Source organism: Carcharodon carcharias, chromosome 12 (assembly GCF_017639515.1).
Source record: "Carcharodon carcharias isolate sCarCar2 chromosome 12, sCarCar2.pri, whole genome shotgun sequence".
Lineage (NCBI taxonomy): Eukaryota > Metazoa > Chordata > Chondrichthyes > Lamniformes > Lamnidae > Carcharodon > Carcharodon carcharias.
In genome coordinates, this window is record NC_054478.1 from 29929357 (window position 1) to 29943545 (window position 14189).

The window sequence follows — 14189 nt, forward strand, 5'->3', positions numbered from 1 at the left end:
TCTGGTATTTGTGTGGCACCAATGCTACTTCATAAAATTAATTCTCAAAACATATTTTACAATGGTTATTTACTAATTCCTCCCACTCGATGCACTGTAACATATTAACTCATTAACTCTACAAAAATTGTCATTTTTTTTCTATACGTTATATCGTTTTATTTGACAATTCCAACAAATAACTCAATACCAGCAAGAGGGTCCAAAAAAAAGCTCATCCAAAAATGGTCATTCATTGACTCTACAAACCAGTTCATGGGTGGGCCTGCTCATGGACTTCACCTTACAAAGGTGGCCGCTCGTTGAGCCACCCTCTCGTTCGTTGGCCATCGACTTTACAAACATGGCCGCTCATCGAAACACCCTCGCACTGGTTGGCTCTTGTCCTTAGAAAGATGGCCGCTCATTGACCCGGCCTCTCGTTCACCGACCCCCTGACCTCACAAAGATGGCGGCGCGTGCGCGCTCATGCCGTTGGTGCCCGGGGGGGGGTTGTTGGGGGGCGCACGTGACCTAAATCCTGCCGTATTTTGGGAGCCACGGCTCCTGCTGCTGGGAAGTGGCGTAAAGTGGATCGTGTTGCGAAGTGAGTCTGCTTTTGCGGTTTCCTGGAGCCGGAGGTAAAAAGGGAGAGCAAATTAGTGTTGGGGGAGTGGGTTGCGAGAGGGTGAGAATGTGGGTAGCGATCAGGATGTTTGATAGTGTGGTGCCTCAGGCCCGGGTGTTCAGTGAGTCAGTCTCGGTCTCTGGGTGTTTGTGGGGCTGGCTGGGTGGGCGGGCTCAGGCTGTAGCTGCCGACTAGGCCCCCGAGGTCCCGGGACACCAGCCCTGGGTCTGGTTTTGCTGCACCCCGGTGCTGCTGGTTTTTGAAGAAAGAAAACTTCCCTCCATTCACGAATGCCTCTCTCCAAGGAGCTCACTTGGGTCCCCGCGCTCCTTTTATGGACTGGGGCCTGGAGTTAAAAGCTGCAGCTGGCAGAGGGATGATGCTGGGGTTCCAGTTGCCCCGATGACAGGCGGCGAAGACTAGGCTTGAGGCTATCGTTAGGCCTCCTTCCACCGCATCCTCGACCTCTACCACCCAGAAGGGCGAGGGTATCAGATGCATGGGAACGCCGCCACCTGCAAGTTCCCCCCACCAAACCACACATCATCCTGGGGTAACCAACTTCTGGTGAAAAACTTAAGGGATGCTTTGGAAACGGCCTGAACCTGTTAGGTAGGGGGTGCCACGACTGTAAGGGGTGGTGGGGAACGTGTATCGGTTGCTGGTGCCAGGCTCCTGGGAGGAGATCGTGATACATGCAGTGCATGCACAAATTTCACTGATGCAGAATACATGACAGTGTCCCAGATGGAGGCAACTTAGGATGAATGGTGCAAATAAGGTATGATCCTGTATTTTATGGAAACTTTGGTCACCCTGCACCATCCTGATTTTGAACTGTATTGCCTGTCCATTCACCACTGGGTCAAAATCCTGGGACTCCCTTCTTAACAGCACTGTGGCTGCACCTGCACAAGATGGAATGCAGTGGTTCAAGGAGGCAGCTCACCACCACCCTCTCAAGGGCAGTTAGGATGGGCAATAAATGCTGGTCTTGTCAGTGACCCCAGGTCCCATGAGCCAGTAATAAAAACAAGATTGAAGCATGATTTGATTGAGTTGTTTCAAATGTGAATAGTAGATATGGAGAAACTATGGTGAAGAAATGAAAAGCAAGGGGACATGACCTTAAAATTGAGTGGGGATATTTAGGAGTGGAATCAGATGTTTGTCCTCCCACTCCCCCCTCCACACACACATCCACAAACACATGCACACAATGGGTAGTAGAAATTTGGAACTCTCCCAAAAGGTTGTGGATGCAAGGACAATTGGAGCTTTCAGGTCTGAGTTAGATAGTTTTGTTAGGTTAGGGTATCAGTGGAGAAATGGAATTGAGATACAGATCAAGCGTGATCTAATCAAATTGTGGAACTGGCTCGAGGGGCTGTCAACACACATGAGCAATCGAACTCTGTATTGCAGTTGGATGTGGAAAGTGAAGTTCTCCATCAAGACCAAGAGCTTTTAAAATTATATTGCAATTCCTATTGACCAATTTAAAGGAACTGTACAAGATCTCAATCTCCTAAGACTTTTGCTGTAAGAAACCAACTAAAAGCAACATTGACTAAACATTACTTAGTAGGCAACTAATATCCTTAAATGTTAGGTTAAATAAATAAGTAGTTTAGGAAAAGATCGCCCTTATTAATGTTTTATGTGATCAATAATCCCATGCATATCCTTCCAACATGCTGTCAATAGGACTGCAGTCTTGATAGGAAACCATCCACAGCCACTCCCAGATTCCGATGGGTTTATGTCTCCCCACTTTGCCAAGTTATAATGTCCTGTGACTGTCAAAAGGCACTTTTCTCCTGCTTTGAAAGTTCCTGAAAGGACTACCAAAAGTAAAGTCCGCTTTGGTGATTTTTGCTCCTGGCCTCACCAGGGCAAATCTTTCAGAGCCTTTAGAATGCCACAGGATGCATTTATTTGACCAGAGACCACCATCTCTCCCACCTGCATTCTGCCTGGTACCTTGCCAAGGAGGCTCTGGCTTCTCCACTCTGCTGACTGCACATAGATAGTTACATAGGAACAGGAGTAGGCAATTCAGGCCATCATCCCTGCTCTGCCATTCAGTTAGATCATGGCTGAACATCTATCCCAATACCACTTTTCCACACTATCTGCATATCCCTTGATATCATTAGTTTCCAGAAATCTATGTATTCCTGCCTTGAACATGCTCAGTGATTGAGTTTCCACAGCCCTCTGGGGTAGAGAATTCCAAAGATACACCACCTTATGAGTGAAGAAATTCCTCCTCATCTCAGTCTTAAATGGCCTACCCCTTATCCTTAGATTATGTCCCCTGGTTTTAGACTCACCAGCCAGAGGAAACATCTTATTTACATCTACCCTGTCACGCCCTTTAAGAATTTTGTAAGTTTCAGTGAGTTAAGCCCTCATTCTTCAAAACTCTGGTGACTTCCATTTCACTCCCTCTGTGGTGAGTATATCCTTCCTTAGGGACCAAAACTGTACACGGTGCTCCAGGTGCGGTCTCACCAAAGTTTTATACAACTGCAGCAGGACTTCTTTACTCCTGTGCTCAAATCCCCTTGCGATGAAGGCCAACATACTATGTGCTTGCTGCATCTGCATGCCAACTTTTAGTGACTCATGAACAAGGAAACCCTTTGTACGTCTGCACTTCTGAACCTCCCACCATTTAAGAAATATTCTGCCTTTCTGTTTTTTCTACCAAAGGGAATAACTTCACACTTATTCACATTATATTCCATTTGCCATGTTTTAGCCCATTCACTTTGGGCGTCCAAGTCTGCTTGAAGCCTCCTTGCAGCCTCTTCACAACTTAACACTTTGGTGGCGACAGCAAATTTGGAAATATTACAAAAGAAAACTCAACAGGTCTGGCAGCATCTGCGGATAGGAGCACAGTTAACTTTTCGAGTCCAAATGACCATTCAACAGGACTAAGTAAAAATGGAAGAGAGGTGAAATATAAGCTGGTTTGAGGGGGAGGGGGGGGTGGGACAAGAAGAGCTGGATAGAGGGCCAGTGATAGATGGAGATAACCAAAAGATGTCACAGACAAAAGGACAAAGAGGTGTTGAAGGTGATTACCTAAAGGAATGTCCTAATTAAGGGTAGAAAGCAGGACGAGAGAAATATTACAGTTGGTCCTCACATCCAAATCATTTATATAGATTGCAAGCAGCTATGGTCCTAGCACTGATCCTTGCAGTACCCCACTAGTAACAGCTGCCATCCTGAGAATGACCCATTTATCTGCACTGGCTGCGGCCATCTGTCTCTGAGACTTGTCTCTGTCATTCTTTCTATCCAAAATTTCAGAGACTGAAAGTCCGTTTGCAATCAGCCCAGCTGCTCTTGCCTTTGATTTCAGGTGTGAAATACAACATGTACCTTCTGATCGCCTCTAACCTGACCCGCCCTCCCTCATGGTAACCAAGCAACACAGGTTTGTTGTCAGGTGGAACTCCTAGCAGATCAGATGACTCTCTTCATTCCTCCATTTTACTTTGAATTCCAGAGACAGAGCATTTCAAAACATAGTCATATAAAATCTCTCATTCATAAAGCCCACAGCTGCACTTATTTTAGGAGGACTGGTTTCAAACCTGACTAGATCTGTAACCACAGTATAAATGTGTTTGTCAGTGCTCCAGGTTCCAGAATCCAGAATCATAGGTACGGGAGCACCACCACCTGCAAGTTCCCCTCCAAGTCACACACCATTCTGACTTGGAACTATGTCGCAGCTCCTTGGTTGTTACTGGGCCAAAACCTGGAATTTCCTAAAGGCACTGTACGAGTACTTTCAACACAGAACTGCAGTGGTTCAAGAACATGGCCCACCACCATTTTCTTAAGGTCAGTTAGTGATGGTCAATAAATACTGGCCTTGACAGTGATTCCCCACATCCTGTGACTGCCTTTTTTTAAAAATGTATTCAGTCTTGTAATATCCAGGGGATAAAAACTGTCTTTGGAAATGTGAAGTCCCAGAGTAAGTAAGCTCTCTGACTGCACAGCAGACATGAATGCAATATGTCCTCAGCTCACTGCACAGTTTAAATGCATCCTGACTGCTCCCTAGTGGGCTGGGCAGTCCACATGATTCAATGTCTATGCGTTGGTTATCCTATAGGTAATAGGTACTATCATTGCCTGTATGTGATGATGAGCTGACAGATCCCAATTCCCTTCCCCTAGTCTTCAATTACATTTTAATGTTGGCCTAGAGCTATGAAACCATCCAATAACTTTTTTACCTTGACTTTTCACTAAGCTATAGTTTCATCTAAGTGGTGCAGATCCATCCCATTGAGGTGGTTTCACATAACTTGGCTTTAGTGAAATTGTCTTGACAGATGCTGTCAGTTCTTTGTAGATTGATTTCTGATGCACTTCACATTGATGCAGAAGTGATAATGTAACTGTCCCGTTGTGGTACAGTTATACTATTGGCAGTAATTTAATGCATTTGGGCTGAAGTGATTAATGATTTAGACTAAACCAGCATACAAATAACATGAAAATTGACTGTGTGGTTGATAGTAAGGAAGAAAATCGTAGACAACAGGAAGCCATCAATGGGTGGGCAGAAAAGTGGGAAATGGGATTGAACCCTGAGAACTGTGAGGTAATGCATTTCAGGAGGACAAACATGCTAATGGAATACACAATAAATGGTAGGACTATGAAAAGTGTGGAGGAACAAGGGACTTTGGTGTGTATGTCTGCAGATAGCTGATGGTAGCAGGCCAGGTAGATGAGATGGTCAAGAAGCCATACGAGTTACTTTCCTTTTATTGGCCAACCCTTGAATAAAAGAGCAGGGAGAACTGTGTAAAATGCTCGTTTTATCACAACTAGCATACTGTGGACAATTCTGGTTACATCATTTACAGGAAGGATGTGATCACACTAGAGTGGGTACAGAGGAGATTTGAGGATGTCGCCAGTAATGGAGAATTTTGGCTGTGAGAAAAGATTGGATGAGCTGGGCTTTGTTTTCTTCGGAATAGAGGAGGCTGAGGGGAGACCTATTTGAGTGTAAAAAAAAAAAACTGAGAGGTCTTGATGGACGGATAAGAAGGACCTATTAGCAGAGAGGTCAATAGCCAGGGGACATAGATTTAGAGTAATTCCAATAATTTATATATATTTTTCTTTTCCTGCCTATTTCCATTATTTTTAAATGTATTTCCATCCATTGTTTTATCTCTACCTTTTAGCCTATTTCGATCCCCCCACCCCACCCCCACTAGGGCTATCTGTCCCTTGCTCGTCCTGCTTTCTACCCTTAATGTCCCCATTAGCACATTTCTTAGCTAATAGCACCACCGTCAACACCTCTTTGTCCTTTTGTCTATGACATCTTTTGGCAATCTCCACCTATCACTGGCCCTCTATCCAGCCGAACCTGTCCCCCACCGCCCCCCCCCGCCAAAACCAGTTTATATTTCACCTCTTTTCTATTTTTCCTTAGTTCTGGTGAAGAGTCATTCGGATTCAAAAGGTTAACTGTATCCCTCTCCACAGATGCTGTCAGATCTGAGTTTTTCCAGGTATTTTTGTTTTTGCTCTAGATTTCCAGCATCCGCAGTATTTTGCTTTTATCATAGATTTAGAGTAATTGGTGGAAGGATTAGAGGGCGCTGAGGAATTATTTTTCACCCAGAGTGTTGGGTGGGTGGGGGGAGGCGGTATGTGGTGTGGCAATGTGTGGAATTCACTGGCTGAAAGGGTGGTACAGGGAGAAATACTCATTGCATTTAAAACTTGCATATGCGTTTGTGGTGTCTTAACCTATAGGGCTACAAACCAAGAGATTAGACTGGATAGTTCTTTCTAAGCTGACATGGACACGATAGGCCGAATGGCCTACTTCCATGCTGGAAGACTCCCTGCATTCCTCTAAAGCGTAAGTGGACTATGCCAAGTTATATTGGTTCCTTGCAAAGCTTTAGTCAGGGAAAACAGCATTGCAGACTGGAGCAATAATAACTTGTATCTTAAATATAATGAAAGATCCCAAGATGCTTCACAGGAGCATTATGAAACAAAACTTGATATCAAACCATGTAAGGAGATGACTAAATATCCAAAAGCTTTGTCAAAGAGGTAGGTTTAAAGGAATATTTTGAGTGGTGGAGAGAGTTGGGAATTTCAGAACTTAGGACCTAGGCCATTGAAGGCATGGCCATCAATGGTGGAGTGTTTCAAATCGGGAATGCTCAAGAGGCTAGAATTTTATAAGCACAAGGAGCGGAAGTGGTTGTAGGAGGAAATTACAGAGATGGGAGGGATTTGAAAACTAGATGAGAATTTTAAAACTGAGGCGTTACTTAACCATGAGTCACTCGGTCAGTGAGCACAAGGGTCGGGGGCTTGGTCCGAGTTCAAATGCAGACAGCAGATTTTTGGATTAGCTCAAGTTTACCATGGTAGGCTGACCAGGAGTAGGTATTTGTGACTTTGAACATATGCACTGAGTTCTATTTGGTGGCCTCCATGTCCGCCGATAGTTTTGAGCAGCTACTTTTTTTTTTCCTAATTTTCAAGTTGTAAATCTGTGCCAAACTGGGTGTAGCTACTACAAGCAGTGTAAAGGATTTTTTGAGGATTTGCATCCACATACAACTAGAAAAATGGCAAATCACTGCTTGTTTGTGGAAGTGGAAGTGGAACTGCAGTTGTATTTTTTCTTTCCCTGCATCAAATAGACATTTATAATGTGGGAAAGTGTGAAGTTCACTTTGGTAGGAAGAATACAAATGCAGGATATTACTTAAACAGAGAACGATTGCAGGATTCCAAGGTGCAGATGGATCTAGGTGTTCTAGTGCACGAGACACAAGAAGTTAATATGCAGGTACAGCAAGTAATTAAGAAGACTAAAGGAATGCTATCCTTTATTATGAGAGGAATTGAACGTAAAAGTAAGGATGCTATGCTTAGTTATGCAGGGCATTGGTGAGACTGCATCTCAAATACTGTTTGCAATTTTGGTCTCCTTATTTAAGGGTGGATGTAAATGCATTGGTGGCAGTTCAGAGAAAGCTTACTAGATTGATACTTGGAATGAGCGAGTTGTCTTGCAAACATGAATTAGGAGCAGGAGTAGGTCATTCAGCCCCTGGAGCCTGCCCCACCATTTGAAAAGATCATAACTGATCGGTTTGTGTTTCAAATTCCACTTTCCCATGTACCCCGATAACCTTTGACTGCCTTGTCAATCAAGAATCTATCCAACTCAGCCCTAAAAAGATTCGATGACCCTGCATCCACTGTTCTCTGGGGAAGAGAATTCCACAAACTAACGACCGTCTGAGAGTGAAAGATTCACCTTATTAATCATAGAAAGTTTACAGCACAAAAAGAGGCCACTTGGCCCATTGTGTTTGCGCCGGCCAAAAAATGAGCCGCCCAGCCTAATCCCACTTTCCAGCATTTGATCCTTAGACCTGCAGGTTACAACACTTGAGGTGCCTATCCAGGCACCTTTCATCTCAGTCATAAATAGGAGACCCCTTATTTTTAAAGTGTCTTTAGTTCTAACCTATGAGGGGAAACATCCTCTCAGCATCTTGAACAAGTAAAATCGTGCATCATCTTGTTTGACAGATTAAAAAATGCAGTTGCCAAAGATCTGCCAGAATGTGTCTGCAGCTAATTTCTCCCAGCATTTTTACTGATACTGTGGCTCAAATTCATTATAATTGTGAGCCAGACTGAAAGCCATAAAGGTAGGAAATTACAGGAAAGTGTTACTTTAGAATGGCTTTGTTTTTCTCCCCTAGTGTAATGGTTTTAAATTTTGAATTTTTTATTTAAAGCATTTGGTATATGCATTGCCCTTGGCTGAATATTATATTTTCTGTTACAGGTAGACAAGTTCCTATATACACTTGGGTGATGGCAAGTCGGTTTGTAAGGAAACTTACTGTATTTGCCAGCAAGCATAGAATAAAATTGCTGGCTGTTTCCTGTGGAGGGCTGTTTGTTGCCAATGCCTTCTGTCATGTTTTCCCCCAGCGGACATATGGAAAGTTGTACCAAGCTTGGTCAAGAGGAGTCCCTGCTCAGCTTTCAGACAAGTTGCAGGATACTTTCCAAGAGGTGCTTAAAGATGCTGGGGTGGATTCAACACAGAATTACACAGCGTTTGCTGCCTTCAGCTTTCAGCCAGTGAGTGCGGGCGTTCCTTGGTTACCAGCTGGTGCCATCGTTGGCATCCCTGCCAATTTCAATAGCACAGATGACGAAGGGAAAGGGATAACTAATCGAATTGTCATGATCAATGGCAGGGACGTCAAGTGGGACAGTGAGGTTGGAAAAGCCCTCCGAGAATCCCTCACCTTCTCATCTGACGCACAGAAGTTTGCCATTGCAAGAGAGATTATGTATTTGCAAAGTAATAGCCCCATTATTCATTCACTGGTGGGATCAGCCTGTTTAGCAGGCACGTATCTGACTGGGCTGGCAGCAAAACAAGCCCTTGGCCTTTACTCTGGCCCTCTATTATTACGTGGCTTTTATAACCTGTCTGTAGCAGCAATAGGACTTGTGGGTTATTTTCTTCTTTCTGATGCAGTTAGTCACTGGCTTGACTACAGATCAGACCGCCAAACAGCTACAATATCAAAGAACTATGCAGAGGGAGGCATTGAGTTTTACGATAAAGTGCTTGCACGAAATAGAACGTTTCGTTCTCTGCTGGGTAAAAAAGGAGTGGAAATGTATGCAACAAATGGAAACCTGTTCCCAAAACACTGGTTCAGACTAAAACATGCTCCATATACTTCCAGAAAAGAGATGATTGAAAATACTCTGAAAGATTGCTGGATGTAAACCAGTGCACGGCACCTCATCTATCAACTTAAACATTTACTTTCTCCACCACCAATGTACAGTGACAGCAGTGTGTACCATATACAAGATGCACTGCAGCAACTCATCAAAGCTCTTTCAACATCACCTTCCAAACCCTCAATCAGTACCTAGAAGGACAAGAGCAGCAGATGCGTGGGAGAACCACTATCTGCAAGTTCCCCTCCAAGCCACTTACCATCCTGACTTGGAACTACCTTGCCATTTCTTCATTATTGCTGGGTCAAAATCCTGGAACTCATAGTACTGTGGGTGTACCTGCAGCAGTCCAAGAAGGTGGCTCAGCACCACCTTCTTGGGGGCAGTTAGGGATGGGCAACAAATGCTGGCCTTGCCAGCGACACCCACATTCCATGAAAGAAAATAAATGATCTGATAGTATTTATTTGCTTAAGTGTCATGGGTCAATGAATTCTCTTCAATTTCACTTTGCTCTCATCCCCAGTTTTTGTGTTCCTCTGAATCAGTTTTGCTTTCTCCTCCTTTTCGCCCCCTCCCCCCCCTCCCCACTCCAGCTTTCTTATAGGAGAAGTATCCCCATGCCATCTCCCAGCATCACTACAATTTTGTAGTCAACAAGCTCTGTCCCTGCACTTTACATTGAAGTAACCAGTACAGTGATTAATAACAATGTCAGACTCGCTGGTGGTTTTGTGACTTGCCACCAGTTGTGTTGCTGAAACCTATGGCATTCATTTTTATAGCAAAGAAGTATGTTAATCTGATTTCATGAAATGTAAACACATTATACGAAAAGCAAGAAACTGACAGGCTGGTATTCTGGAGTGTTGGGGGTTCTTTTGCTTTTTGGTGACCAAGAAGAAATCTGTCAATTTTTCTCACGTTGCTAAATCCATGAGTGTGATGATTTTACACAGGCCTGAATTTTTTGGATGGCGGGGTCTCTCCTGCCTTCATCCGAAAAGTCAGTGGGGAGCACATCCCCACCGACTCCAAGTGCCCCGCAGCTGCTTCGTGCTCGAATGAGCATTAAGTGGCTGCAGGTGGAACTTCTGCCCCTCGCTCAGGAGGAAATCCAGCCTTGGAGAGCTGCTGGCCCATCTGATTGGCCGTTAGCTCTCCAGCCCCTGCTGCGACAGTGCTGCAGTTGGCTAAAGAAGTTCAGGAGGATACCCCAAGACTAAGGCTGAGCACTGGAGGCCCTGGTAAGTTCAAGGGGTCCCAGGACAGGGGGAATAGGGAAGACCTTGGGGGGGGTGCTGAAGGGGTCGATCGTAGCCTCCGGGAAGAGGCTGGGGTGAGGGGGAGAGGCCACTTCCTGCCCGAGACGTAACTCTGATGATTTTCAGCCTTCAATCCTCCTGCCAGCCTAAAAATTGAGGCTGGGCAGGAAACGGCCCTTGGGACAGGGTTGAGTTTCCCTTCCGAGGGCTTGCCTGCCCCAACATAAAATCACTATGAGTGGGACAGGCGGGAAGCAGGAGGGAATCCCGTCCCTTCAACTTCATGTGTTTCCACCAACCACCCCCCCACCCACCTAAAACCCTCCGGTCGGGGAGCGCAAAGTTCTGGCCATGGTCTTTTGGAACATGTAGACTTAAATCTGTCAGCAAAGCTTTCCTTCTTGCCCTCTTACATTGATTAGTAAGGGAACGTTTTTGTTAGGTGTTGAAGATCTATCAGAAATCCCCAATTAAACATTGTGGGTTAAAACAATGAAAACAATTGTAACTAAAAGAGCTGAATTTGAATGCCAGCCTTAATTGATAGCCAACTCTTGAATTTGCCTAGAAGGGTGAATTTCTACAGTCTGATTGCCAGTGGGCAAAGCTTATCCAAGAAGGATCTCCATTTATATTGATGAAGTAACTAGAGTGCAGAAAGGTATATTGTATGTGGCTGGAACACATCATTCTCAGTATCAGAAATACAGCAATAGCATGGATCTGGGTAGTTAATGAGGATGGGAACATTATGAAGTATTAACTTGCACAATTTTCCATGACATTTGATATTTAAGGTGATTTTGAAATCAAACAGTACACATGAATCAGGAATATAAATGTAGGAAGAGAAAAGGAATTGGCTGCCTTGTTAGTTGACCCAAAGTTTGAGACTTCCAAAATTATTGAAAATAATAAGTGTTCACATTAAATAAGGGCCCAGTGTATAAGTACCAGCTGGGTGTTAGGAGGCTGAATGGACTTTGCGATTTTTACAGTTGCTAACAAGGCATGTTTTAAAACCTCTGCGGTCTGATAATGTGCAGGAAGTGCTTCAAAATTGATTCTTCCTACCTTGAGTTCTCATTGTGCTGATCGTTGAAGGTTTCACAGACGTGTGCATATCCTTTATTGAAAATGCTACACTCCACAGTTAAAATCATTAAATTGTTGGAAATGCAACATGTGCATCCTGTCTGAACAATTTTTTAAAAAAGGAATGTTTTGGGATGCTTGCACAGGGCCGGCTCTCTTTCTCTTGTTGCACTTTTTATTTGCTTAAATTATAACTGACTGTCTTCCATAACTTTTATGCTGACTGCAATGGTTTGTATAAAATAAAGAATTGCTTTTTCTAGCACTCGAGCTGTATTGGACCCCATGTCTCATTGAAAGGCCAGTGCATTTAGCCACCAAAACTCACCCTGTAGAAAATTGACTAGTTGTATTTGCAAGATGAGTAGGACTTGATTTATACCAGCAGACTGTTTCGAAAAGGGGCACTGCCATTATGTATTAATTATGTAGAAATAATATCTAAAGTAATACAAACTCGAAGGTGGACCATCCATGAGTATAGTTCTGTTGCGTAGACAGAGCACTAGGCCAAGAATGCAAGCCCCAGAATTCCAAACAATGAGTTGTGCCTGCATTTGCACCTGTTATTGCTCTACAGACCTGAGGCTACCAGAGATTTTGTGAGTCACCTCATTTGCTTAACCATTGTAGATGGAGTGCAGATCTTGTCTAAAAACAGTCATTTTCTAAGTGGAAATTGGAGCCTAGCCTTAGCAAGTCTCGTTAATAATAAAGGAGTTTTGAATAAAGGAGTTATATTTGCTATTTGCCAATCTAATGGAACCTTCCCCAATTCTCAGGAATTTTGGAAAATTAAAACCGTGAATCAACTATCTCATTCGCCACTTCTTTCAAGTCCATCTTTGCACGTATGTTCTGAGTTCATGGCCAAATCAAGATACTGGATGGCTCATGTCATTTTATATTGTCTTTGAGAACTGCTTCCACTGGAGCAATTGGCACTGTTAGCCAAAGAAGGGACTAAAGAGCTCACAACTTCATTGTCAGGCTGTGCAAAGCACTGGCAAGGCTGGCTTTTATTGTCCATCCCAGTTATCCTGACAACTGGGTGGTTTGTTAGGCCGCTTCAGAGAGACGTTTGCATGGACCTGGAGTACTTTATAGGCCGGATTAGGTGAGGACAAGTAGGATCCCTTCCCCAAGATATATTAATGAAACAGTTGGGCCTTTATGACAACCCAATAATTTCACTTGGTCACTTTTGCTGACATTAGCTTTTTATTTCAATACTGTATGTTTTGTAACAGTTCAAGTTCTCAAGCTCCTGTGGTAGGATTTAAACTCTCATTCTCTGAATTATTAGTTCAGGCCTCTGAGAGTTAAGGAAAATAGAAGAGAAGAGTTCAGTTATCAGTTGTGTTCTGATGCCAGGCAGTCACCTGGGCCCTCTACTCTGGAATTTTGTCCCTAAACTTCTCTGACAAATGTACGTCATCCCTGCTGTTGGAATGGAGGGGTTGGAGTTCAGAGGTCTCTGATGTCCACATGGGTCAACATGGCAAATGGCTTTGTAGTAGAGCAAGTGTCAAACCACCACCCACCGCCGTAGTTTGAAGCACAGTTAGCTGCATCACCATCAGCATCCTTATCTCTTGAACTAAATGGCATATTATCAACCATGTTTTCATTAATTGCCAGATAGTCAGAGCCAAGTCCAAACTGATCCCAAAAGTTATCCCTCCAAAAAATTGTTCCCAAATACGGTATTTAATTTGGAACTTTCAGTAATCTTCAGGCTCAAAACTCCTCACTGTTGACCATCTCAGCCAACCTCGGCAGCAGCTATACCTTCCTTGTATTTCTTATAACACAACCTTTTGTGGGCGGAATACCTATAAATTCATGGCTGCAGTGCCAATGACCTTAATTTTAACGGGAGCTGACAGTTGAACAGAAAAGGCCTGTAGAATTCAAGGATGGGATGGGGGTCATCGTTGAAACAGAAAACTGCCTGAATGGCTTCTGCCCCATTTTACAATGAGAATAGGATTTGCCCTCAGAATTTCAGGGGCATAATTGTTTATCACTGGTATACATAAACTGATCTTTTTCCCTAACAACAATTTTAATTTTTTTTATACCACCAAACAACATTGGTGTACTTTGGCTTATAATTTCCTCCTTTGGCAGCACCTCCCAAGCCCACGACCTGTGAACACCTGGAAGAACATGGGCAGTAGGGCGTGGGAACACTGCCACCTGCAAGTTCCTCTTTGAGCCACACACCATCCTGACTTGGAAATTTATTTTTCCATTCCTTCATTGTCACTGGGTCAAAATTATAAACCCCTTACCTAACATCATTGTGGGAGTACCTTCACCACAATGATTGCAGGAGTTCCAGAATATAGCTCACCATCACCTTTTCAAGGACAAATCGGAATGGACAATAAGTGTTATCTTTGGCA

The 14189-nt window shown here is 43.7% G+C and overlaps 1 protein-coding gene across 5 annotated transcripts; it reads left to right on the top strand.

The window, feature by feature from the left end:
* The first annotated feature begins 491 nt into the window (after positions 1–491).
* On the top strand, positions 492–9624 carry tmem177 (transmembrane protein 177). 5 transcript variants are annotated; one of them, XM_041200097.1, is made up of 2 exons: positions 492–620; positions 8496–9624. In XM_041200097.1, the coding sequence occupies exon 2, from the start codon at positions 8525–8527 to the stop codon at positions 9458–9460; it is 936 nt and encodes a 311-aa protein (XP_041056031.1). In that variant the 5' UTR covers positions 492–620; positions 8496–8524; the 3' UTR covers positions 9461–9624. The 5 variants fall into 5 exon arrangements, with proteins under 5 accessions (XP_041056031.1, XP_041056034.1, XP_041056033.1 ...); XM_041200100.1 differs by having other exon boundaries at positions 535–586; XM_041200099.1 differs by lacking the exon at positions 492–620 and adding an exon at positions 889–1388.
* The last annotated feature ends 4565 nt before the right edge of the window (positions 9625–14189 follow it).

What these genes read in the sequence shown, in the direction of transcription:
- tmem177 (XM_041200097.1), top strand. Translation starts at nt 8,525, where the DNA reads ATGGCAAGTCGGTTTGTAAGGAAACTTACTGTATTTGCCAGCAAGCAT.